This window comes from Salvia hispanica, chromosome 5 (genome assembly GCF_029641045.1).
Source record: "Salvia hispanica isolate PSC_SH4W2 chromosome 5, Shi_PSC_v1, whole genome shotgun sequence".
NCBI lineage: Eukaryota > Viridiplantae > Streptophyta > Magnoliopsida > Lamiales > Lamiaceae > Salvia > Salvia hispanica.
This window is the reverse complement of record NC_142696.1, coordinates 42,178,687-42,203,119: the sequence shown is the minus strand read 5'-3', so window position 1 is coordinate 42,203,119 and position 24,433 is coordinate 42,178,687. Positions and strand designations below refer to the sequence as shown.

Genomic DNA, 24,433 nt, shown 5'->3' with positions numbered 1-24,433 from the left:
AAATTTTATTCACCATATCTATTGGGGCAGGTACTTCACTGGGTAATAACTCAAACCAGAATTTGACCTTTGTCACGTTTTTGTTTTTATTTTTGTTTTTGTCACAGTATGCGTACTAAAACTTTTGCCAATAATATAATTAGTACAAATTCGAACTCAACTTGCCTAGAATGATGAAGTTGGTGAATGAATTAATTTGAGCAACGTATATTACAAAATTTGAAAAAGATAAATACTTTTATACAAGGGGAATATACTTGTAGCTAGGATAATCGAATATAATATCACATCTATATAATTCGAGTTAAAGGGCACTGAGAATCAAGAATCGTCCAATTAAGAACATTCAATCTTCAAAATCAGACGTATCGACAATGTTCTAAAGAGTATATAGTTACCGCATTAACCATTAATTTAACTATATTCAAAAGAGTATATGCTGTTGCCTCTGGGATTTAAACCCAATATCTACATTGAAATTCGATAAGAAGATGCGTTAATTTTGTGATCCAATGGCTGAAATGGTTCCTAACTAATATGAGAAGGTTTAGTGATAATTGTAAGTATCGGTGAGAAGTGAAACTCATTTTCAACCATTTAATCACAAAGATCTATTATGTTCGTTCATACTATTTCCTCCGTTCCACAGTAGTGGAGAACTTTATTTTCTACACGCAATTTAAAAAAAATTGTGTTAAGTGCGAGTTAAGTAGATGAAGAATAAAATATGAAATGAAAAAGATAGAGAGATGAAAAGAGAATAAAATAAGAGAAACAAAAATAAGAAAAAAAAATATGTTCTTTTGCTATAATCAAACTTACTAAAATGTCAAAATGGGAGTACAAATAGATTCATGCATCTCTATCATTTTCACATATCTTTCTCCTGTTTCTCGCATTTTCACATCATGCGTCGTCTGTTCTTCTAACTCATATCCAGTCAAATCAATCTCATTTGTTCATCATATATTTTCCCCCTCGTCTATTTTGCTCAATCTACTAAAAAATATGGTAATAAACTAATTTTACGATGAAATCCTTTCAAAGTAATGGTAAAACATAGGACAAAGTATTATCATATTCTTACCAAAAACATCATGACTTAGCTAGCTTGTGATGAATAATGAGATCTAATGGAGCAAGACATATAAGAACAATAATGCATCTGGAAATTGTGTGTCAAATGTGACAGCTTTTATAATTCCAGTCAATTTATTTTGACAAAGCAAACACAGCAAAAAAAGATGGGCGTAGGACCCTTTTCTTTGAGTAGTTATTATGACAAATCCTTAACATTTTTTGTCTTTTCAAATTGTCACCATTCAATATATTCATAGCTGATTAGTCATTTGGGATCATCCATCCTGAATGAACAAATAATTCTAAATCATCTATCTTATTTTTCTTAAATGAACAAATTAAATATTTAAAAAAAATGTAAAATGGTGAGCTCTGATGTGAAAATCATTTGGTCTTAGGTGTGAATCAAACAATCACAATATATACCAACAAACTCCCATTTCACATTTTAGTACTAACATTAAATTCAAAGATCAGTTCAGGGGAGCTCGATGACATTTGTCAACCAACAAATTCACAAAATACCCAATTAACTTAGACCTTCTTTGCACGATCTAGTAAGTATCCAACTTGAATCAAATAATTACAAATAGTACATATTTTTTTGATGCTAATTTGTTTCTGCATTACTAAGCAATACTACTATGCACACACACTCAAGACAAAAGGTCACACCCTTCCAATGAAAACAGGTGCCTTGGGAATTCAACTTGTGACAAAGATTTCAGATGATTACATAATTGGATGTATTCCTAATAGTATTATTTTTACTGCCTCTGAATCTCTGATCATGGAATAGTGTACATGACCTTATACACAGTAAATTTCCCCAAACAATTTTAAATAAATAAAAAAAAGAAAAGAGGCAGTAATAAGAGTATAGAGAGAGGGTGATTCATAAATTTGAGCCATTTTAGAAAATGTGCAGAAAGCATGGTGGCAGAGATTACTTTTGAAGGTGTGTATGAAAGTTTCATCTTTTTGTGGGACTCAAACACTGACAATTTGGAAATGGCTTTGCACTGGAAAATAATATGTATTGCAATAGGTTGCTTTTATCATTGCCCATAAATAAAAGTCCAAACAATAAAGTGCTTCATTATTCACTCCAAATCTTCAATTATTATTACTACTCTTGTCTGGTTCTTGCCGGCCGGCTTCATGTGAGATGTTGCTACCACCTCCCTCAAGTCCCCATCGGGCCAACGTTTGATAAAACGTGTATAACTCTCATCTCTTGTCGAATTTAATCGAGCCAAGGCGATAGGGTTGATTTTAGGCACCTAACAAATCGACCCCTTGAGAGTTGAGACAGGCATAATCAAGGCTCCTCTCGCCAAAACCCAATCCCGTTTGTTTGATATAGGAAATAAAGGTTTTTAATGAATTTGATTCCAAAGATTATGATTTCTAGGATTTTATAATTCATATGGAAATGATTGTTAGAAATATAAATGTAATTATTATGTTTGGAAGGAGAGATGAATGACATGCTCCATACCTCATGTGAGCACCATTTTTATTTGACATATATTTTGTGTTGTTCGTTTCGATTTATGTAATATAAAAAAAAATGTAATTGAAAGTTTTAATTTTCCAAAATTATAAAAAAAAAAAATCAAAGCTCGATTTGCTCGTTTTATTGATTCGTTTAAAACGGAGCCAAATTATATAAGTAATATTTATTTAGAAGCATCAACTAAAATTTTAATGTTTAGGCAACTTTTAACATTATAATTGATTTTTTCGTGTAAATATTTAGTTATATAGTAATAATAATAAAAAATTCTGCACTTAGAGTTCTTTACAGAAAGAGGTAAATTTTGAAGGTATAATTCTTATTTAACTTTTTAAAAAGATATGTACAATTTTTATTAAAAAAGTAATGAATTTCAATAGAAAAAGATAAATTGAAAAATGTATATGAAAATAACTATTACTAGGAGTACTATAATTACCTTTTATGTGGAGAAGATTTAAAGATCTAGATACCTCTTTTAAATTGAAGAATTATAATACATTCTCTAATCAATTTCTCTTTGAAAAAAAAAATATGATAGTTATTTCTCTTTATCTCTATTTACCTTCTCTTTTAAAGATGATGCTCTTATAGCATTTCCAAGGAAAAGAGGTAAAAGGACAGGGAAAACATACAACATAGCGGTTGCATAGAAAGAGAGGAGAAACTAGAGATGTTGAGAAGAAAAAAAGAATCCGATTTGAAAATTAATGAAAAGAATACCTAGGCTTAGAAGGGGAAAATGAATCGTTAAAATCTACGTATATTTCCTTATTAGGAAACAAATTACTTTCCTTATTTTTATTATTTAATGAAATATACGAATTTAATATTTCAAAATTAGATCACATTCCGTATTTTCTCCAAACACAGAATTTGACAATGAGAAATTAGGTTACTTTCTCATAGCACAATCCATGTCAAACGAAAAGGACACCAATACAACTTATACCAATTTGATAGAGTTCTACCTTCTTGTTTTAAAATATTAGTAAGTACTAGTAACAAAAACAAACAAAGACACATGAAAACTTGAATGGGCAGCCTTAACATGTTATGAACCTTCCTTAAGTAGTGAGCCTGTGTTCATTAGTCATATATCATAGGCTATTGCATATGTAACTCTGGCTTGTAGCTTTGACCGATGAAAAAAATATAGGCTAATCTACCACATATTTTGATGGAACTAGTGAATATTTTTAATAAAATTGGTGGATCTAAGACTTCAGCATGTTCTTCCCTTGCATTAATGGCTACAAAGCAAGTTTTTTTTTTTACCTCTGCCTATGTATGTTTTTGCAAGCCTAGAAAAAACTCGTGTGATGCAAATATCAAACACTGGTTCATGAGCATACGTACGTGACAAACGCGTGCGTTATACAATCGGTCGCCAATGCACTATATATCGTGTTACATCTTACATTCCACACGATAAGTGAAGTGTTAAAGAAAGAGAAACCAACTGAATATAGAAAATATAGATCTATGCCTAATTGCACATGCCAATGCTTTGGTCACCATCTTATTGCTTCACTACAAAAAAAACGCTGTTTACCGAGCACCACTAGCGAGCACATCAAAGAGTGCTCGGAAAATAGCGAGCACTTCAAACTATGCTCGGCAACATTCCAAGCACAAATGAAGGTGCTCGGCAATATCACGAACGGGGGAGTTAACTTGCGAGCAATACCGAGCGCGGTCAACGTGATCGGTTTAGTAATTTAAGTCCGGGAAGCGTTGTGCTCGGTAAAAGCCGACCACTGCTTTGGTGCTCGGCATTTCAGAAAAAAATATTAGTATTGCTTTTACATAATTCCGAGCACGTCTAAGGTGCTCGGAATATCCCAAGCACTTGGATAGTGCTCGGAATGTTTAAAATAATTCTATTTTATGTTCAAAATAGATTTTAATATTTTTGATGAATGATCGAAAAATTTTCACACATGAAAATTTTTCTAGATATTTTTTATACAATTAAAAAATATTGGCATGTTTGAAATTTTTATTGTTGTTGAATAATTATTATTTGTACTATAATTTTATGTAATTGCCGAGCATTTTCTTTGTGCTCGGTAAATGCCGACCACTGCTTTGGTGCTCGGCATTTCAGAAAAAAATATTAGTAATGCTTTTACATAATTCCGAGCACTTCTACGGTGCTCGGCCCAAGCACTTGGACAGTGCTCGGAATGTTTAAAATAATTCTATTTTATGTTCAAAATAGATTTTAATATTTTTGATGAATGATCGAAAAATTTTCACACATGAAAATTTTCTATAATATTTTTTTATACAATTAAAAAATATTGGCATGTTTGAAATTTTTATTGTTGTTGAATAATTATTATTTGTACTATAATTTTATGTAATTGCCGAGCATTTTCTTTGTGCTCGGTAAATGCCGACCACTTCGTCGGTGCTCGGCATTTCAGAAAAAAATATTAGTAATGCTTTTACAAACTTCCGAGCACGTCTACGGTGCTCGGAATATCCCAAGCACTTGGATAGTGCTCGGAATGTTTAAAATAATTCTATTTTATGTTCAAAATAGATTTTAATATTTTTGATGAATGATCGAAAAATTTTCACACATGAAAATTTTTCTAGATATTTTTTATACAATTAAAAAATATTGGCATGTTTGAAATTTTTATTGTTGTTGAATAATTATTATTTGTACTATAATTTTATGTAATTGCCGAGCATTTTCTTTGTGCTCGGTAAATGCCGACCACTGCTTTGGTGCTCGGCATTTCAGAAAAAAATATTAGTAATGCTTTTACATAATTCCGAGCACTTCTACGGTGCTCGGAATATCCCAAGCACTTGGACAGTGCTCGGAATGTTTAAAATAATTCTATTTTATGTTCAAAATAGATTTTAATATTTTTGATGAATGATCGAAAAATTTTCACACATGAAAATTTTCTATAATATTTTTTTATACAATTAAAAAATATTGGCATGTTTGAAATTTTTATTGTTGTTGAATAATTATTATTTGTACTATAATTTTATGTAATTGCCGAGCATTTTCTTTGTGCTCGGTAAATGCCGACCACTTCGTCGGTGCTCGGCATTTCAGAAAAAAATATTAGTAATGCTTTTACAAACTTCCGAGCACGTCTACGGTGCTCGGAATATCCCAAGCACTTGGATAGTGCTCGGAATGTTTAAAATAATTCTATTTTATGTTCAAAATAGATTTTAATATTTTTGATGAATGATCGAAAAATTTTCACACATGAAAATTTTTCTAGATATTTTTTATACAATTAAAAAATATTGGCATGTTTGAAATTTTTATTGTTGTTGAATAATTATTATTTGTACTATAATTTTATGTAATTGCCGAGCATTTTCTTTGTGCTCGGTAAATGCCGACCACTGCTTTGGTGCTCGGCATTTCAGAAAAAAATATTAGTAATGCTTTTACAAACTTCCGAGCACGTCTACGGTGCTCGGAATATCCCAAGCACTTGGATAGTGCTCGGAATGTTTAAAATAATTCTATTTTATGTTCAAAATAGATTTTAATATTTTTGATGAATGATCGAAAAATTTTCACACATGAAAATTTTCTATAATATTTTTTTATACAATTAAAAAATATTGGCATGTTTGAAATTTTTATTGTTGTTGAATAATTATTATTTGTACTATAATTTTATGTAATTGCCGAGCATTTTCTTTGTGCTCGGTAAATGCCGACCACTTCGTCGGTGCTCGGCATTTCAGAAAAAAATATTAGTAATGCTTTTACAAACTTCCGAGCACGTCTACGGTGCTCGGAATATCCCAAGCACTTGGATAGTGCTCGGAATGTTTAAAATAATTCTATTTTATGTTCAAAATAGATTTTAATATTTTTGATGAATGATCGAAAAATTTTCACACATGAAAATTTTCTATAATATTTTTTTATACAATTAAAAAATATTGGCATGTTTGAAATTTTTATTGTTGTTGAATAATTATTATTTGTACTATAATTTTATGTAATTGCCGAGCATTTTCTTTGTGCTCGGTAAATGCCGACCACTGCGTCGGTGCTCGGCATTTCAGAAAAAAATATTAGTAATGCTTTTACATAATTCCGAGCACTTCTACGGTGCTCGGAATATCCCAAGCACTTGGACAGTGCTCGGAATGTTTAAAATAATTCTATTTTATGTTCAAAATAGATTTTAATATTTTTGATGAATGATCGAAAAATTTTCACACATGAAAATTTTCTATAATATTTTTTTATACAATTAAAAAATATTGGCATGTTTGAAATTTTTATTGTTGTTGAATAATTATTATTTGTACTATAATTTTATGTAATTGCCGAGCATTTTCTTTGTGCTCGGTAAATGCCGACCACTGCTTTGGTGCTCGGCATTTCAGAAAAAAATAAATTCGCACATTGTTCAGCTATAATAAATTCTGAACTGTTTTTAGCGAGCGCCTTTGTAATGTGCTCGGAAAATTCCGAGCACATCGTACTAGTGCTCGGAATTATTCAGATCTTTTACACCTACCATTCCTTTATTCTTCTCATTCTATCCACCTACGAATTTTTCATCTTCTTCGAATTTTCCTCTTCTTCACTCACATTTCAATAATTTTTTCAACAATTTCTTTAAATCGGAGTGTTCCCATGGCTTGTAGTCACCCCATCTTCTAAATTATATAAAGGTATCACTATAATCATTAGTTATTCTCTCTTAATTTATTAGATATATTAAAGGAAATGTTATGCTTGTGCTCATTTTAATTTATATTATCTTTTTGTGGTAGAAGTGTTATTTTGCTCGTGGTTGCCATATTTCGCCATCTTCTAAATTATCTAAAGGTATAATTATAATTATTATTTATTTTTTCTATATTATTAATTGAAAATGTGATGATTGTGTTCTTTTTAATTTATATTATTTGGTGTATTAGGGTAGTGAAATGGATATAATTCCAGGAAGAGAGTGGATGTATAAGAGAAAATTTGCTACTGGAGAGTACAATCTTGATTTCATTAATGGAGTAGATAACTTTATAGCTTTTGCTATGCAATATCCCTCTAGAATGGATGGTTCAAAAATTAGATGTCCATGTGCACGTTGTGATAATATGAAATATCTTTCTGCGGATAAGGTGAAGGAGCATCTTGTAAAAAAAGGGTTTACTAAACATTATTATGATTGGAGATTACATTGTGATGTGGAAGCATCGTCCAGTTCAATACCTGATGCATCCATGGATTTCTCTCCACCATCAAATCCATACCAACATATGTTGCATGCTGCATGGGGACAGACAACCGGTCATGAGTCTTATCATTTCCAAACGCAACACTCTGCACAATATGTTCCGCCTGCCTACATGCCAGAACCTCCCACTGACGAGTCGTATCATTTCCAAACGCAACACTCTGCACAATATGTTCCGCCTGCCTACATGCCAGAACCTCCCACTGACGAGTCGCAACAGTTTTACAATGCATTAGAAGCGGCGCAAACTGATTTGTGGGCGGGTTGTGATTACTCTGAATTGTCAACAAATGCTCGACTGATGACTCTGAAGTCTGAACACCGAATGTCTCAACGAGCTGTTGACGAATTGTGCCAATTTATGGAAGAGCGTCTGCCGAGGCCGAATCGCATGCCTAACAGTTTCTATCAGTGTAAGAAACAAATGCAGACATTAGATATGCCCCATCTAAAGATACATTGTTGTAGGAATGGGTGCATGATCTACTGGAGAGAAGACGAGAGCAGAACTGAATGCAAAGTTTGTGGTCAAGCTCGATTCAAGGATAATGGTAGAAGTCCATTCAAGAAGATGTACTATTTTCCTCTGGGTCCAAGACTGAGGCGGTTGTATGCATCTGAAGTTACCGCTCAATCCATGCGATGGCATGCAGAGCACACTCAGACTCCAGGAGAGATGTCTCATCCGGCGGATTCTGTAGCTTGGAAAACCTTCGACCAAACACATCCCTTCTTTGCTTCCGAATCAAGAAATGTCAGGTTGGCACTTAGCACAGATGGATTTCAACCATTTGGTCAGACTGGTTCACAATACTCATTGTGGCCAGTGATTCTAACTCCATACAATTTGCCACCGTGGATGTGCATGAAAGATCCGTACATGTTTCTCACTGTGATTGTGCCTGGTCCGAAGAATCCAAAACAAAACATTGATGTGTTTCTACAACCTTTGATTGCAGAGCTCAATGATCTATGGGCTGAAGGAATTCAGGTATATGATATATCTAAAAAACAAAACTTTCAACTGCGTGCAGCGTTGATGTGGACTATCAGTGACTTCCCTGCATATTCAATGCTGTCGGGATGGAGCACATCTGGGCATCGTGCATGTCCATATTGTATGGAAGACTCACAAGCCTTCTCCCTGAAGCATGGAAGAAAAACCACTTGGTTTGATTGCCACAGGAGGTTTCTCCACATGAATCATCGGTTTCGCAGAGACAAAAAGAACTTTCGAAAAAACAGAATGGAGCATTCAGGTCCTCCTCCAATCTTAAATGGGGAACAAATACTTGATCACCTTGACCAATTTGGATTCAAGAGAGTGTTTGATGAAGATGTCGAATCAGCAAATTCTGAGTTGAGCAAGATTTTGGGATGGAGAAAACGAAGCATATTTTGGGATCTTCCATATTGGAAGACAAATTTGATTCGCCACAATTTGGATGTCATGCATATAGAAAAGAATGTGTTTGACAACATCTTCAATACCATTATGGATGTCGACGGAAAGACGAAGGACAATGCTAATGCACGTCGAGATTTGGAAGTACTTGGTATTCGACCCGAGCTTTGGCCACGCGGTGGGAAATATCATAAGGCTACTTTCACTCTTGAAAAAGAAAGTAGGGAATTATTGCTCAAGTGGCTCAACAGTTTGAAATTTCCGGATGGTTATGTTTCCAATCTATCAAGATGCATTGATATGAAAAAGCACAAGTTGTACGGTATGAAAAGCCATGATTGCCATGTGTTTATTCAACGATTGTTACCAATTGGACTTCGTGAGTTACTTCCACGCGTTGTATGGGAACCTCTAACCGAGTTGAGCAACTTCTTCAGAGATCTTACTGCTACAGTTATAAGGGAGGTTGATATGAGAAAATACAATGAGTCGATTGCACTTACCTTGTGCAAGCTTGAGATGATATTTCCCCATCTTTCTTTGATTCCATGGAGCATCTTCCGGTCCACTTAGCATATGAGGCATTGATTGCAGGACCGGTGCATTTCCGATGGATGTATCCCTTTGAACGGTACATGCGTAAGTTGAAATTAAATGTAAAGAACAAGGCCGCTGTGGAAGCATCTATATGTAATGCATATTTGACTGAAGAAGCATCACATTTTTGCACTCATTACTTTGAGTCACATGTCCGTTGCCGAGGTAGAGATGTTCCTCGTAATGATGATGGAGGTGGATCAATTCACCCTGAAGATATGCTTTCAATTTTCACATACGATATCCGATGTGCTGGGAAAGGACGAAGACGATTCTTGTCAGAAATGGAGTACAAATCAGCACAAACTTGCATATTAGTTAATACTCCAGAAGTGAAGGAATTTGAGCTGTAAGTTTGTTTTCCTTAATTTTATTGAAATAATTAGATTATTTATTTAGTCATTGATTTTTTTATATATAAAGCAGTATGTTCATCGAGCAAGTGCGTGGTTGGTTTCCGGAAATAACACCATCGCAGATAGAGCAACAATTAGACGATCACTATGCATCATGGTTTAAAGAATATGTAAGTTTTCTATCCAATTTTTTTGTTGAAATTGTGTATTATATTTACTAATTGAATTTTGTATACAGGGTCAAAAAAACTTGCATCGTGATAGTCATTTGTACCATTTGTCACAAGGTCCATTAAATGGGGTTATGAGTTACAATATTTGTTTTGTCAATGGATATAAGTTCCACACTGACTCTTATGGGAAAAGTAAATCTACGGCCAACAGTGGAGTATGCATCAGAGGGTCGAATTATAGCTATGCCGAGGATGACTTTTATGGAATTTTGAAAGAAGTTGTGGAGGTGGAATATCGTGCATCGCCAATAAAGAAAGTTGTATTGTTCAACTGTGCATGGTATAATCCGTCTCCGCCCCCACGTGGTGGTACATTGGTTCATCCAAAGTACAAAATCGTGGAAGTGAATATTCAGAAGGAATATCCAAAATATGATCCATTCGTCTTAGCTCAACAAGCCTCTCAAATTTATTTTGTATCTTTTCCGAGCAAGAAAAAAGACAAGGTAAACTGGCGGGCAGTGTTGAAAGTTCGAGCAAAGAAATTTGATGCCAGTTATGCCATTACAAAAGAGGCAGATGAAGACACAGCTTTCCAAGAAGATGAAGTTGAAGTTCATGAAATTTCTGATGATATGGAATTCGTAGAACCTTCACGTTATGATCCTAGTGGTGAAATGATTCCAATTTTGAAGGAGATTGCAACTGATGAAGAGGATGATGATGATTACGATGATGAAGAGGATGATGATGATGACGATGATGATGACGAGGACGAGGACGAGGACGAGGACGAGGACGAGGAGGGTGAGGAGGAATAAAATTTGCAATTCAGGTTTACATCTAAAATGATTAATTTCTATTAATACTAGTAGTATTGTTTTATCAATATATATATGTGATTACATAAACTAAAAAGTGGCGTGATATTCGTTAGTATTTTTCAAAATGGGGCATTTTTCAAAATGCAAATCTTCAAATTATTTCTCTCAAATTTTGGAGCAAATTATTAGAATTATTTATGTCAAAAATTCATTCCCTAATTTTTGTCTAATTCTCTTTATGTCAAAAATTCATTCCCTAATCTCTCAAAGAGTCACCGCCTCTTTAAAAAAAAACCTAAATCATCTCTCTCTAATTCTCTCTCTAATTCTTCATCGGAGATTAGGCATTTGGAGAAGATCGTCGGAGAAGAAGCGGAGGCTGCAAAGCACAACCGTTGCAGGTCTGTCTCTTTCACTCTTACAATCGTTGTTCTATTGTAGCTTGTAAACTTGAGAAAAATGCAGATTGAGCACATGCAGTAGTAGTTGATGCTCGAGGCAGATTGAGCACATGCTTCAATCGATTAGCATTTCTGGTACCTCAGGTCAATCGATTAGCATTTCGTTTACTTGTTTGTATTTTCTGGTACCTCAGGTCAATTCGATTTCTGTCCACCGATTAATTGGGGTAGTGGTTTTTGAGCAGCGTAAAAGCAATCACAAATCCTTTAATGACTATAAACCTCAGGTTATTTCTATTTCTGTCCACCGATTCCAATTATTTTCTATTTCTTTGTTTTGTTTCAACTATAAGTTGATTAAATTAGCCGTTGAGTGCTTGAACAATGCCCCAATTTGTCTTCCTTTCTTAAGGTTTGATGAGGTTTGATCTGATCTCAGTAGTCTGTCAGTTGATTTATTTTTTGCTCTATATGATATGTATTGATTGGTTAGTGAATTCTATTGTAATTGAGCTAGTTAGTGAATTTAGGCATTCTATTGTAATCTGAGCTAGTTGCCCAGAATTTTTTCATTTCTGGGAAGCATTTGATTAATTTTCATTAAGAGGCAGTTTCATGCATTAGCAAATAATAATGGCATATTCTGTTAATTCTGACTAGAGTTCTGAATGATTTTGATATGATTTTGATAAATTCTTGATATGCATTAGCAAATAATAATGTAATAAGAGGCCTGATATGATTCTTGATTAAATCTAGCAAGAGAAGTTGTTCATTGATATATTGAGGAATATTGTCCATAAATTTCTAAACTTTCGTTGCATAAGAGCTTAAATATTCGCCAGTGAATTACCAAATTATGATTAGCTCTGATTTTATAATCAGTCAATTTAGCAATGACATAGTTTTTGATGACTTGTTTATGTATCACTATTGTAATCTGATTCTTCATTTGTGATTTCAGCATTCGGTTTGCCTTGCTTGAAGGTTGAAAGCGAGGGAGATATTTGTGCTCTTCCACTTTGTCCATTCGCAAAGGTAAATTTGTCTGTTTGAAATGGTGTATGTTTGCCTATTTTAAATTAATCACAAAGTAGTGCTTTCTTTTGTTAGTCTTTGATATCATCGACATTCAGAAACAAAGAGCTGAAACTTCGAGTAAATAAATTCACACACAACACTCTCAATCTGTGATTAATTTACGCACATTTTGTTACTGAAATCTCACCAAAAATGTCAGCTTTATCCAATTCTGTTGTCATTTCGGAACGCCTTCTTCTCCATTTCTCGTCAGGTAAATCTTCTGATTAATTATCTTTCTTTTTTGTTTACATGGATCTTCTGATTTATTTCTCTCTCGGACTGTCTAATGATATCATTTTGAATTCTCTTCCTAATGCTTTATCTAGTTTCTGGAAATATGATTTTTTTTAGCTTTGAAGATATAATACAAGTGCTTGATAAATTTGGGGATTCTGAATAATGTTGCTGGCATTAACTGAAAAGAAACTGCTCTTGATTTATTAGGTTTCTTAGATCAGTAACAGCTGTTTTATGATGCCACTACTGCCTTACTGTAAAAAGAAACTGCTTACTGTAGATCAATGAAAAGAAACTGCTTTCTTAGATCAGTAACTGAAAAGGGTGATAAAAATATGTGGCATTAACTGTAAGCAGTTAACTGAATTTATAGTATGTTTAGTTTGACTTAGTTATAGCTGAGTTGCAAAATAATACATCTCAAGCTCTGTTTGTTAAAATCATGTTTAATGGTGGATTTCTACCCATTTACTCATTTGAGGTTTTGTTTCTTTATTACTATCTTTAAACTGATTTACTTTTCTAATTTAGATTTTGAAGGAGTTTGGAGGACTAGATATTTCCTAGAATAATGTACTATTATATTGTAGGCTTCTTTTGAAGATTATTAGTCCATATATCTCGGGAGGATTATAATGGATTTGTAGGCATGGTAAAGGCATAATCTGGTTATTGATTCTCATTCTCTATAAAATTTGTATCGTTTGCTAAAATGAAATACTAATTTTTTTTGGAAGACAGAAATAGACTCTGACCCATCAAAGGCCACATATTTTTATCATCTTTTTCATTTCCAATTTTTCTATGATTGCTTACACACACACAACAGCAGTCATATTAAATTAAAAACTCCCCCTAAAGTGCACATTACCACTTGTGTCTATTGTGTAGTATAATGTCTATTGTGCACTTTTTTGTTCCATTTTTCGATTTTGATAGATAATGCTTTGTCTATTATGTAGAAATGCCCCGAGGAGCATCTATTAGACGGCGCTTAAATGATTCTTCACTCTCAGGGGATCATCCACCACTCTCGGGTGATCATCCACCACTCTCGGGTGATCATCCACCACTCTCAGGTGATCATCCACCACTTGTGTTCATTTATGAATTTGAACTGCAATTCTCATTACCACTTTTGATATGCACTTTTTTGTTCCATTTTTTTTATTTTGATAGCATAATGCTTTGTCTATTGTGTAGAAATGGCTCAAGGAGCATCTAGTGGACGCTCCAATGATCCTTCACTCTCCAATGATCCTTCACTCTCCGGTGATCATCCACCACTGGATAATGAGGAAGGAGAATCGGCAACACATCATATAGAAGGGCATGATACAACAAGTAACTCCCTGAACGAGTCAGCCGAAGAAGAGCCTACAGAGCCTACACATGATGCACGCGGCCGCCCATTCATACATCTTAGGGGGAAATAGTAAGTGATTTGATAATTTCACTTATATCATTATTTTTGTGAGTTAACTGACCATATATTGACGTGTAGCTTGGAACCTTCCGGCGTCGTGGCAAGCATATGCACTTACAATTTCAAGCAGATTGTTGACCCGGTTGGATACAGCCAAAAAACTCTAACCGAGGAATACATTAACTTGTATTGGGCTGAATTTAAGGTAAACTCTATCTTTATCTCTCTTTCTCCCTCTTTTAGTACTTACAATCTTTAATATCTTATTTTGTAGTTTAAATTTGATTGTCATTTTGTGTTAATTTGTAGAAATTTGCTAATTGTGAGGCATATGATCAAGACGAGTGTAAGAAGGCTTTTGTTAGCAAGTGTAAACTCAGATACGGAGATTTTATTAGCTATTATAAAAAGAAGACAAAGAAACCTTCTTTTTACACGGATGCCCAATGGGCGAATTACCAGAAAGGCTGGAATTTACCCGAGAGTATTGCAGCTTCTGAGAGGTGCTCTGAAAACCGTAGACAAGGGCTTGAGACCGCGCTTGGCACACATTGTAATGGATGTACATCATTTGCCGAGACAGCAGCAAAAATGGTAAAACTTATAATATTCATTAGTTTGATTTGTTTGTTACTTCTACACTTTCTTATGTTGAAAATTGTTTTCAGGCTAAAGAGAACAATGGAAAGCTTCCTCCATTTATGGATTTCTTTCTACAGACCCACAAGCTAAGGAATGGAAAAAACGGTGATTCACAAGGCAACTTGTGTTCGCAACGTGCTCAACAAATTGTAGTAAGTCTTTTCACAAGGATAGTTTATATTTTTTTTCCAAGGGGAAGGTTTTTAATCTGTTTCATGCATGGTCAGTTAAATTTTTGTCTAAATTTTATGATGTTACAGATGATTGACAGTGTCTTATGCCCTTCTCTGAGATCGTGTATGAATTCGTGGAATTCTGAAATTGATAGAAATATGATTATGATATGGTTTTGAATTTCATAATATGGCTTTGAGAAAATTGATTCAGAAATTACTTGTGTTTGGATTTTTTTGTAATTTATGATTTATGCATTCACTTCACTGAATGAGTTTATGCATTCACTTCACTGAATGAGTGTCCAGCTTATGTACAAAATTGTTGTACAAAATTTGCTGAGCTTGTTGCTATATAATTTATGTACAAAATTAATAGTGTCCAGCTTGTAAGCTATAATGTACAAAATTGTCTGATATGATGAGCATGTTGCTTGTGAGGTTCTCTCTTTGTTGTTACATATTTTGAATGTTTCTCATGTTTGTTTAATGGAAGGATGACGTTATGGCACGGGTTGAAGAACTACGGGATGAAGGAATAGAGAACCCGGATCATGAAGCCATCTTCTTGGAGCTTTTTGGGAAGGTGAAGAAAAGAAAACAAATCTCTGGCGCGGGGCAAGCCACAAGCATATTCTTCCCATTGGCTACTTACTCATCCGTGGGTTCTAACCGCGTCAATGCTAGCCAGATCGATGAAATAGTCGAGCAACGCGTTAAAGAACATCGTGATCAAATGAAGCTACAAATTGAAATGGTGCAAGCCGATTCAGATCGGAAAATTGCACTAGTGCGTGAGGAAGCGGCTACGAGGGAGCAACAAATGCGAGAGGAAGCGGCTAAAATGCGAGAGGAAGCGGCTACGAGGGAGCAACAAATGGAAGAACGAATGATGCGCCTTTTAAATGAAAAATTGGGACAATTGAAAAATGTGTAGTTCAGTGGTTGTAATACCATCTTTATCTTTATATATTTTTGTTAAACAATTTATCTTTTTAATGTTATTTCAGTTTATTATTTTATTTATTAATAATTTATTGAATAATTAATTGTAGAATATATATTTTAAAAAATCATAATAATCAATTTTCCGAGCACATGGCCGTACTCGCTAACATGCTCGGTGCACCTAGTTCTCACTTGAAAGTGCCGAGCACCACTAGGTGCTTGCTGCATTGCGAGCACATGTATGTGCTCGCACACCTGCTCGAAGTAGCCGGTGCTCGCTGGTTGTGTAACCTCTCGAAAGTGCCGAGCACCACTAGGTGCTTGCTGCATTCCGAGCACTCATAAGTGCTCGCAGACCTGCTCGAAGTAGACCTGTGCTCGCAGGTTTTGTGTTAACCTTTCGAAAGTGCCGAGCACCACTAGGTGCTCGCTGCATTGCGAGCACTCGTAGGTGCTCGCCAATGTTGTTAGTTGACCAGTTAGCCGAGCACCAAGATGTGCTCGGATTAAAATGCCGACGAAGAGAAAGGCGAGCATCTTAAGTGCTCGCAAAGTGCTCGGTAAAGTTGGATATGCCGAGCATATTTCCCTCTTTGCCGACCACTTTGGTGCTCGGGAAAGACCTCCTTTTTTGTAGTGCTTTCACCCAAATTTTCAATCACTTTTCTAAGGTCAGCTCACTTCAATTTTATTGATGGAAGGTCTCCACTTCATATTAAGAAAGCCTGACAATCAAATGCACAACAAGAACATTTGTAGTTTTACTCTGTTCTCAGCAGAAGAGGTTCAACCTCCAACCAGTTATTCCTAGTTGATCTTTATCCATCCTAAATTAAGCCTTGCCAATGTTTTGCCTACCTGAGGTATAAAAGATACAACAATGATGAAACTTTTTATATTAATATGAACCCTATAATAAAATAAAATTATATTCTATGGGATTGTTCAGTTTGCAAGATTGTATCCCAGATTAAATTAGTAGTGTATTTGGTTCATGAGATTTAGTCCCTCAACTAAATCCTAGATGGATAATCATGGGATAATTAGTCATAGCTAACCCTTTATGACTAAAATAATCTCACGACTCAATCCTAGATTATATTTTGATATTATTTTATTTAGGAAACCGAACACCACCTACGTAAGTAAAGAGTTGACAGCAAATGACAAAAAATTTATACTCCGCATAGGTGAAGTTTCATCATTATTGGATCTTTTATACCTCACGTAGGCTAAGAGTTAGACACGCATAATTATGATAAAATGAACACGAAAGAATCATGAGATATTATTTCGATGTAATCCGAATTTCAAAGAAATATGAGCATTGATCCACACAAACATGTTAAAATCACCCCAAAATTACTCTCAAGTTACAAGAGAACAGCTATGAAAGCAGTTCTCTCTGGATTGAACCTAGGCAGTTTAACATTTTAACTAAAATTATTGATATTGAATTTGTCAGTAGTTATTTCACAACAAAATAATCTGGTCGCGTGTATGATATATTGTTGACGTTTTTTAATCAATAACGCCACTTTCTTTATGCATAGACGACAGAGTTTAGCTCATAAGCAATGACGTTACATATATTTTTTGGTTGGATCGAATCACCACAAAATAATCCGGATGTGTGTATGTTATTATTTACGTTTTTCAATAAAACAATGCCATTTTCTTTATGCATGGACGACATAGTTAACTCACCAGTACTAACGTTACGTATATTTTTTTCCGTTGGATCAAACCATGGCAATATAACTTAATTATTGAGTTTGAATTTAATTGTAGTATATTCTTTATTAAGATTCTCAAACGATATAAAGTGGTTGTTACCACTTTATGAATAGCTATAGTATATTCTTTATGCTGGACGACATAGTTAACTCACCAATACTAACGTTACGTATATTTTTTTCCGTTGGATCAAACCATGACAATATAACTAAATTATCGAGTTTGAATTTAATTGTAGTTATTTCACCACAAAATAATCTGGTCACATGTATGGTATATATTGCTGGCGTTTCTCAATTAAACAACGTTATTTTCTTTAAGCATAGATATAGTTTAACTCACCAATAATGACGTTACTTATATTTGTTCGATTGGATCGAATTGAGATAGTTTAACTAAAAACAATAAGTTTAAATTTGTTTGTAGTTATATCATCCTAAAATAATCGGGTTGCATATATGGTACTACCTTCATCCCACAATAAGTGTCACATTTTGCCATTTCGGTCTGTCCCACAATATTTAACTTTTACAATAAATGTTAAGTAGGCTCCACATTCCACCAATGACTCAACTTATTTTAACACAATTATACCCGCAAGTGTACGGGGCTAATGTAGCAAATAGTAAGCAAAGAGTATCGTATCCACAGAGACAATGAGTGTCAACCTAATTACCACGAACCAACCTCAACTACTATCTAGATGAATCAGAATTTTGGTTTTTCTAAATCTATTTAAAATCAAGGTAAAAACAATTAAAAACAACTAGAGAACTAAAAGCAAATAAGGAAACGGATGTAGATCAAGGATGAGAAGGTAGAATCCTACGGGATCGATAACAACTATCCTATGCTCAACTAACTTCCTAACTATGCCAACAAAGGGTCTCAAGGGTTATTAAGCTATCACTAAGATAAAACTATATCTTTTCTCAAAGCATATAATTTGTAGATTGCTACCTAGAACCGAAGTGTCCTTCCTAGAACTAAAATAACAACTCCTAAAAGCTCCTAAGATACTTAGCTTCATTCAAAGGCTCAAATCTGTCAATTATATTGGCAAAGACGTCAACTTCTCTTCTTTCAAATTAAACTACTCACTTCCCAGGTATTGTAGTAAAATCCACATGCATTTATAAGGTGATCAATCAAATAAATGTATAAGCACAGGAGAAGTCAAAATAACCACATGAGCCAAGACATAGAAAAAGGAAATCAATTAAATATAAGAATCATTGTATCTCCCTCGTAGAACTCTACGAAGGATTTAGCTACTCATGTTCATCACAAAAGTCAAAGAAATATTCAAAGAAATATTCAAAAACATTGTTTGAACAAGAATAAAACTAAAAGTAGAAACTCCTAGAATTGGATTGGGCGGATTGGAAGTCTCGTCTTCAACCTTGCGATGAATACTCGTCCTCTGCTCGTCCTTCTCTTCTTCCTAGGTGAAAAAGTAGTATTTTTGGGGTAGGAGGCGTGTAAGTTGTGTTTGGAGGCGTTTTCTAGGCATATATATACCTAGGGTTGACTTTGGGCCCAAAACAAACTGTCGAACGAAGCTGGCGGGTCGCCAGGTTGGGTGTGCGTTGAAGCTGGGGAGTCGCCAGCTGCTTACGGCATTTTTCTCGTCTTTTGCTGGCGGGTCGCCAGGTTCGTTTGCATGCGAACCTGGCGGGTCGCCAGCTATGTCACTGCTCTGCGCTGTCTTGGTAAAACGGCCATAACTTCTTCTACCGAACTCCGATTGAGACGTTTAAGATATCCACGTGAAGCTATTTCGAAGACAAAGAGAATGGTATGCATTATATGCGAATCGGACTTCAAAATCTCCAAATAAGCTGTCTCGAACATTGAGTAGCTGCACATCCACATATTTTGTACATTTTTCTACACATTCTTCACAAAATGGTCAAAATACCAACATAATAGAGAAGTAGCTATAACCATGTCTCAAAGTACACAATATATGATCAAAACCAAGTAAAACTACCCTCTAAAGTCATGTAAAATCCAAGTGAATCAACCAATCAATTCTAATTACATTTTATTATAAAACTAACTAACTATATATATATATATATATAGGGATGTGATCAAATAAAAACTCTAAATATTATACAAACTCAAAACTATGATCTGGACCATTGAAAAATGTCAATAGATCAAAAAAAAACATCAACAGGAAAATGTTAACAGAATTTCAACGGTAGTCAATGATTGATGTTGTGTTGATATTGTGTTGATACTGTGTTGACATTAAAATCTTGAAATTTTACACTGTGTTGATATTGTATTAAAATTGTGTTGAAGCTGTGTTGAGGAGTTTTGAGTTTGTACAATATATAAGTTTGCATTTTATCACTACCCTATATATATATATATATATATATATATATATATATAAGTGGGCTCATAATCCACTAACTTATTCAATCCATTTTTTTTAACATTTCTTAAAATCCGTACTCACGCTAAATATAACACTTAACGTGGAACGGAGATAGTACTATATATTACTCCCTCCGTTCTCTCATAGTTGAGGCGAAACTTTTCGGCACGGAGTTTAAGAAAGAAATGTTGAGTGTGTTAAATAAATAGATAAAAAAGTAAGAAAGAGAAAAAGGTAGAGAGAATAAAGTAAAAAGTGAATAAAGTAGAGAGAATAAAGTAAGAGAAAGTAAAGTAAGAAAGAGAAAAAACTTACTATAAATGGAAATGACTTAACTATGAGGGAACTTCTTGAAATAGAAAAATGACTCAACTATAAGGAAACGGAGGGAGTATTATTGATATTTTTCATAAAAAAATTTCATTTTCTTTATACATAGAAGACATGGTTGCATTAAATTAAAATTGCTAAAAATATTATCAAAGGTATATTGAAAATTTTTCGGCTGAGCTCTTAAATTGCAGGCAATTTGCCCTATAAATAAAACAAATGTAAGTGCAAGAAAATTTTACAATAAGGGCATCATGGATGGTGGCTGCTCCGCGTCCTCGCCCTCTGAATTGGCCAATGCTTCGGCTACCTCCGGTGGAGGCGGCGGCGATGGCGGCGCTTCCAAGTTCCTTGCCAACCTCCCCTCTCGCGGCAACTTCTCCTCGACCGTTCTCTCCTCTTGCTTGGCAAGTTTCTCTTCCCCTAAGCCCTCGGATTATTCCTTTTCTTATAATTGTTTCTGTTTTATCATATAATAACACAACCGCATATATGTTGCTACTTCAATGTGAATTCTTTATTTCCTTATACAATGTTAAAATTGATAGCTTTTGTTAAGATAATTTTTCTAGGGTTCTTCTCTTTCCCAATTCGATCAAGGCATTTTTTCGGCTGTGATTTTTCCCCATTTTTTCCACGAATTATAGTACATGCATGAAGATCTAGTAAATATGCTGTTTGCAACATTCTCGATTTAGTCGGAATTCACCAGGAGTGAAATGAAAGGAATTGATGCAGAGCATGCTTCATTTCTGGGATAATATTAGAAAGATGAAGTCACTTAATCATAACTAGACCTTTGCCCTGGTACCATAATTTAGAGTTCCTGCATTGCTATCTTAATTGGCCTGGACTCTTCATTTCTTCCTGATTGATACAACTGCAAGGTGTTTAGGGCATATTCGAAGATTAATGCTTAGAATTCTCGTGTGGTGAAGGCAACATGTTGCTAAGTAGATTGGTTAGATTCCATTTGATGTGAAAATGTGGTCTTGAGGTTGGTTAGTGCGTGATTTGGGGGGATGACCGAAATGTAGTGCTGAACGTAAAAGGTTATTTCTAGGTTCAGTGTGTAGCTTCGCTGTAACTTCATTTTCTAGGATGCCAATGCTTATTTGGAGGTTTTGTAAAGGTTGTTTTATAGGTTTCTTGAGTAATCATGGAAATGCGATTTATATGCGAATCGCAATTCAAAGCATTCTCTGGGAGAACCATGGATCAATTAAAGCTAATGAATAACTGGATCTCACATTTGTGATCTGCTGGATGTAATAACACCACAAATGTTGTCTATCTTCTTAAAGTCACTTTTATCTCCTCAGAAGATGTTGGTATATTTTTCAGTTTTCATCTGTGTTCATGGTTTTACATGCTTAGTTGTTTACAATACATGCAGGGAGGCGCTCGTGTTTACATTTGTCATCGTGATACATCACCTCCAGGTACTTTTGTTCCCTCTATTAGCCTTTAAACTTTAAACAAGAAAAAAGTCCTATGTGATTACGATTGGTTATTACCTTGATATGCACATTAAAAGCAATAGTAATCTTGCCTTTAACACCTAATTCATCTACGATGCAAAGATTTTTTTTTTTTTTTTGTAAGTATGTTTCAGTGTCACTAATCTTCAGCCTTATTCTTCTTCAGACAATTTTTTAGCATTCTTTTCTATGATATTCATGCTATTAATATCTTACCACCTCATTGAGTGTATGAAATGATGGAAAGTGAAGAACACAGACATCAGATTAAGCTCCATTTCGTTTTCCTTTTCTAACATTAAATAGGAAGCTTGCATAACTTGGTTCTTGTTGTTCAGTTTTATATGTTGTCTCTTCTTTCGTAATCTATTTTGCTTATTGTCACTATAATCATGCTTATCTCATCTGTTTTTTAACCAGATAACCAGGTTATAAGAACAAACCAGACGAATATACTTATCAGATCTCTTATGCTTATGAAACAAAAGGGTGATTCGGGTTCAAGAGATGGGAAAGGAGCTGGTTCAAGCCAGGGCTCAAGGAAAAGGTAATGGGTCCACAGTTATATTGATATTTGCTTAATTATTTGGCTTCATACTCCATTGAACTGCAACTTTCCAGGGCTGCTGAGAAATCTTTGGATGGTAAAGCTGCTGGAAAAAAAGCAATGTCTAGCACTCAGCATGGTTCTTCTCAAGGTGAGTGTATCTTAAGTTGTTTTACAATATCATTGAACAAATGAAGAACTATACGAACTGTAATTTCACATACTACGGTTGGAAAGACTATCTACAAGCTGTATGTTTGTGGCAATGTGGCATGATGTTGTCTTCTTGTATGTATTTCATCAAATGAAGTTAACGTTGTAACTGTATAAGAGTTGTGTTGGCCTCATTTGCAGTAAAGTCACTTTACTCATTAACAACCTCTAGTCATGATTTTTCTGAAAACTTTTATGTGAGAAACTAAGGGAATATAGGAATGGTTAAATTAAAGAGAAATCACTTTGAATTTCCTATTAACTGGATCATTTATCTCTCAAGTTGTTCTTGAGAACAGAACTAAGATATTAGTGTCTAATGGTTAGTGTTTCTGATGCTGTCTTGTCAGGAAACGAAACACTGTATTGTTCTGTTATCGAACATTTTAGGAGTCCTCTCCTTTTGACTTATTTCTTGGAAGTTATCTTTTCATCTCTGAAGTCTTTGTGTTTGTGCAGTAGCTACGTAATGAGAGTAAAAAAGCAATATAGCTCTCTTTCTGGATGTGCCTTAATATGTTTTCTGTGCATATGCAGTAGTAAATAAGAAACTACTGTGACTTTTTCTTCTTACATACTGTATCATTTTTTCTCGATGAAACTAACTATATTTTTGGATGATCATACAGAACTGCAGAGCTTGACAGTAGATAAACTTCGTGCTCTACTTAGAGATAAAGGCCTTTCAGCGACAGGGAGAAAGGCAAGTTTTCTGATGTCAATGAACTTCCTTTCTTGGATAACCTTTACACTATCTTCAATTTGATTCATGGATCTATGCTTTACACTATCTTAATTGCAGGACGAGTTGATTGCTCGCTTAAGAGGTGCGAATGGCTAGGCTCTAGCATTGTTAAGTTGAGAGATTAATTACTTTTCAACTCTGTAGAAATATTTTGAACTGCATCAATATCATTGTGTTTTTGAAACGGATATCAAGTCTTATCTTCTGGACTGCAATTTGTACTGTTGTGGTTTGATTCTAGGAAACTTGTCTCCCTAAGATGGGGCTTTGGATTATAAGTAGACTTCTCCAAACTTCAAAATCTTCCATGTCTCTTTAATTTTTCATGAATGGTAGCCAAGTGGATTTGGATCCTCTGCTCTTCTCTTCTCTATACCACTGGGTGATGAGAACAATCTCGAACATAGGTCTTAGAGCATCCACAGTGGGATGCCCTAAGCGACGCCCTATGCACTGCCATGTCATCATTTTATCCTCCTTCCATTCCACCTGCAGTGGGGCGGACTATAGCCCGCCCTAAGCATTTTATCTATTATTTGAATATTTAAATACTTCAAAATTTGGAAAAAAAAACTTCATTTCATTAAAATTAAAACATTATACTACGAATGTGAAAAAACTACAAATTCTCAACGGCGGTTGTGGTTTCAAACTTCTTCAATCATGTCGGTCATGAGCTGATTATGGTCTTGTTGGTTGCGCATTGAGGCTTGTCGTTGTAGAACCTGACCGAAGTCCATTGGTAATCCTTGAGTGACAGGCGAGGTCGCTGTGCTGGAGCTAGATCCGGCTTCATCATCCACCTAATCGGTGACATGTCCAACTTCTTGTTCGACTGTCATGTTATGCATGATGATGCACGCATACATGACGTC

The 24,433-nt window shown here is 34.7% G+C and overlaps 2 protein-coding genes and 1 pseudogene across 3 annotated transcripts; all 3 read left to right on the top strand.

Moving 5' to 3' along the window:
* The first annotated feature begins 7,540 nt into the window (after positions 1–7,540).
* Positions 7,541–12,770, top strand: LOC148926871 (uncharacterized; annotated as a pseudogene).
* LOC125199658 (uncharacterized) lies at positions 12,677–16,102 on the top strand. Its single transcript, XM_048097603.2, has 7 exons — positions 12,677–12,898; positions 13,887–14,003; positions 14,128–14,359; positions 14,429–14,555; positions 14,660–14,944; positions 15,019–15,144; positions 15,662–16,102. Exons 1-7 carry the CDS (start codon positions 12,838–12,840, stop codon positions 16,100–16,102), a joined length of 1,389 nt encoding a protein of 462 aa, XP_047953560.1. The 5' UTR covers positions 12,677–12,837.
* A 4,690-nt stretch (positions 16,103–20,792) lies between these two features.
* On the top strand, positions 20,793–23,836 carry LOC125199657 (SAP domain-containing protein). 2 transcript variants are annotated; one of them, XM_089058383.1, is made up of 6 exons: positions 20,793–20,983; positions 21,973–22,014; positions 22,474–22,600; positions 22,675–22,751; positions 23,443–23,516; positions 23,616–23,836. In XM_089058383.1, exons 1-6 carry the CDS (start codon positions 20,827–20,829, stop codon positions 23,652–23,654), a joined length of 516 nt encoding a protein of 171 aa, XP_088914509.1. In that variant the 5' UTR covers positions 20,793–20,826; the 3' UTR covers positions 23,655–23,836. The 2 variants fall into 2 exon arrangements, with proteins under 2 accessions (XP_088914509.1, XP_088914510.1); XM_089058384.1 differs by having other exon boundaries at positions 20,798–20,979; positions 21,969–22,014.
* Positions 23,837–24,433: the final 597 nt, after the last annotated feature.

Excerpts from the sequence above, each read along its gene's own strand:
- LOC125199658 (XM_048097603.2), top strand. The coding sequence starts at position 12,838 with ATGTCAGCTTTATCCAATTCTGTTGTCATTTCGGAACGCCTTCTTCTC. Across the intron at positions 14,360-14,428 it reads ATACATCTTAGGGGGAAATA|CTTGGAACCTTCCGGCGTCG; the intron begins GTAAGTGATTTG and ends ATTGACGTGTAG. Across the intron at positions 15,145-15,661 it reads AACGTGCTCAACAAATTGTA|GATGACGTTATGGCACGGGT; the intron begins GTAAGTCTTTTC and ends GTTTAATGGAAG.
- LOC125199657 (XM_089058383.1), top strand. The coding sequence starts at position 20,827 with ATGGATGGTGGCTGCTCCGCGTCCTCGCCCTCTGAATTGGCCAATGCT. Across the intron at positions 20,984-21,972 it reads TCTCTCCTCTTGCTTGGCAA|GCGCTCGTGTTTACATTTGT; the intron begins GTTTCTCTTCCC and ends ACATGCAGGGAG. Across the intron at positions 22,015-22,473 it reads TCGTGATACATCACCTCCAG|ATAACCAGGTTATAAGAACA; the intron begins GTACTTTTGTTC and ends TTTTTTAACCAG.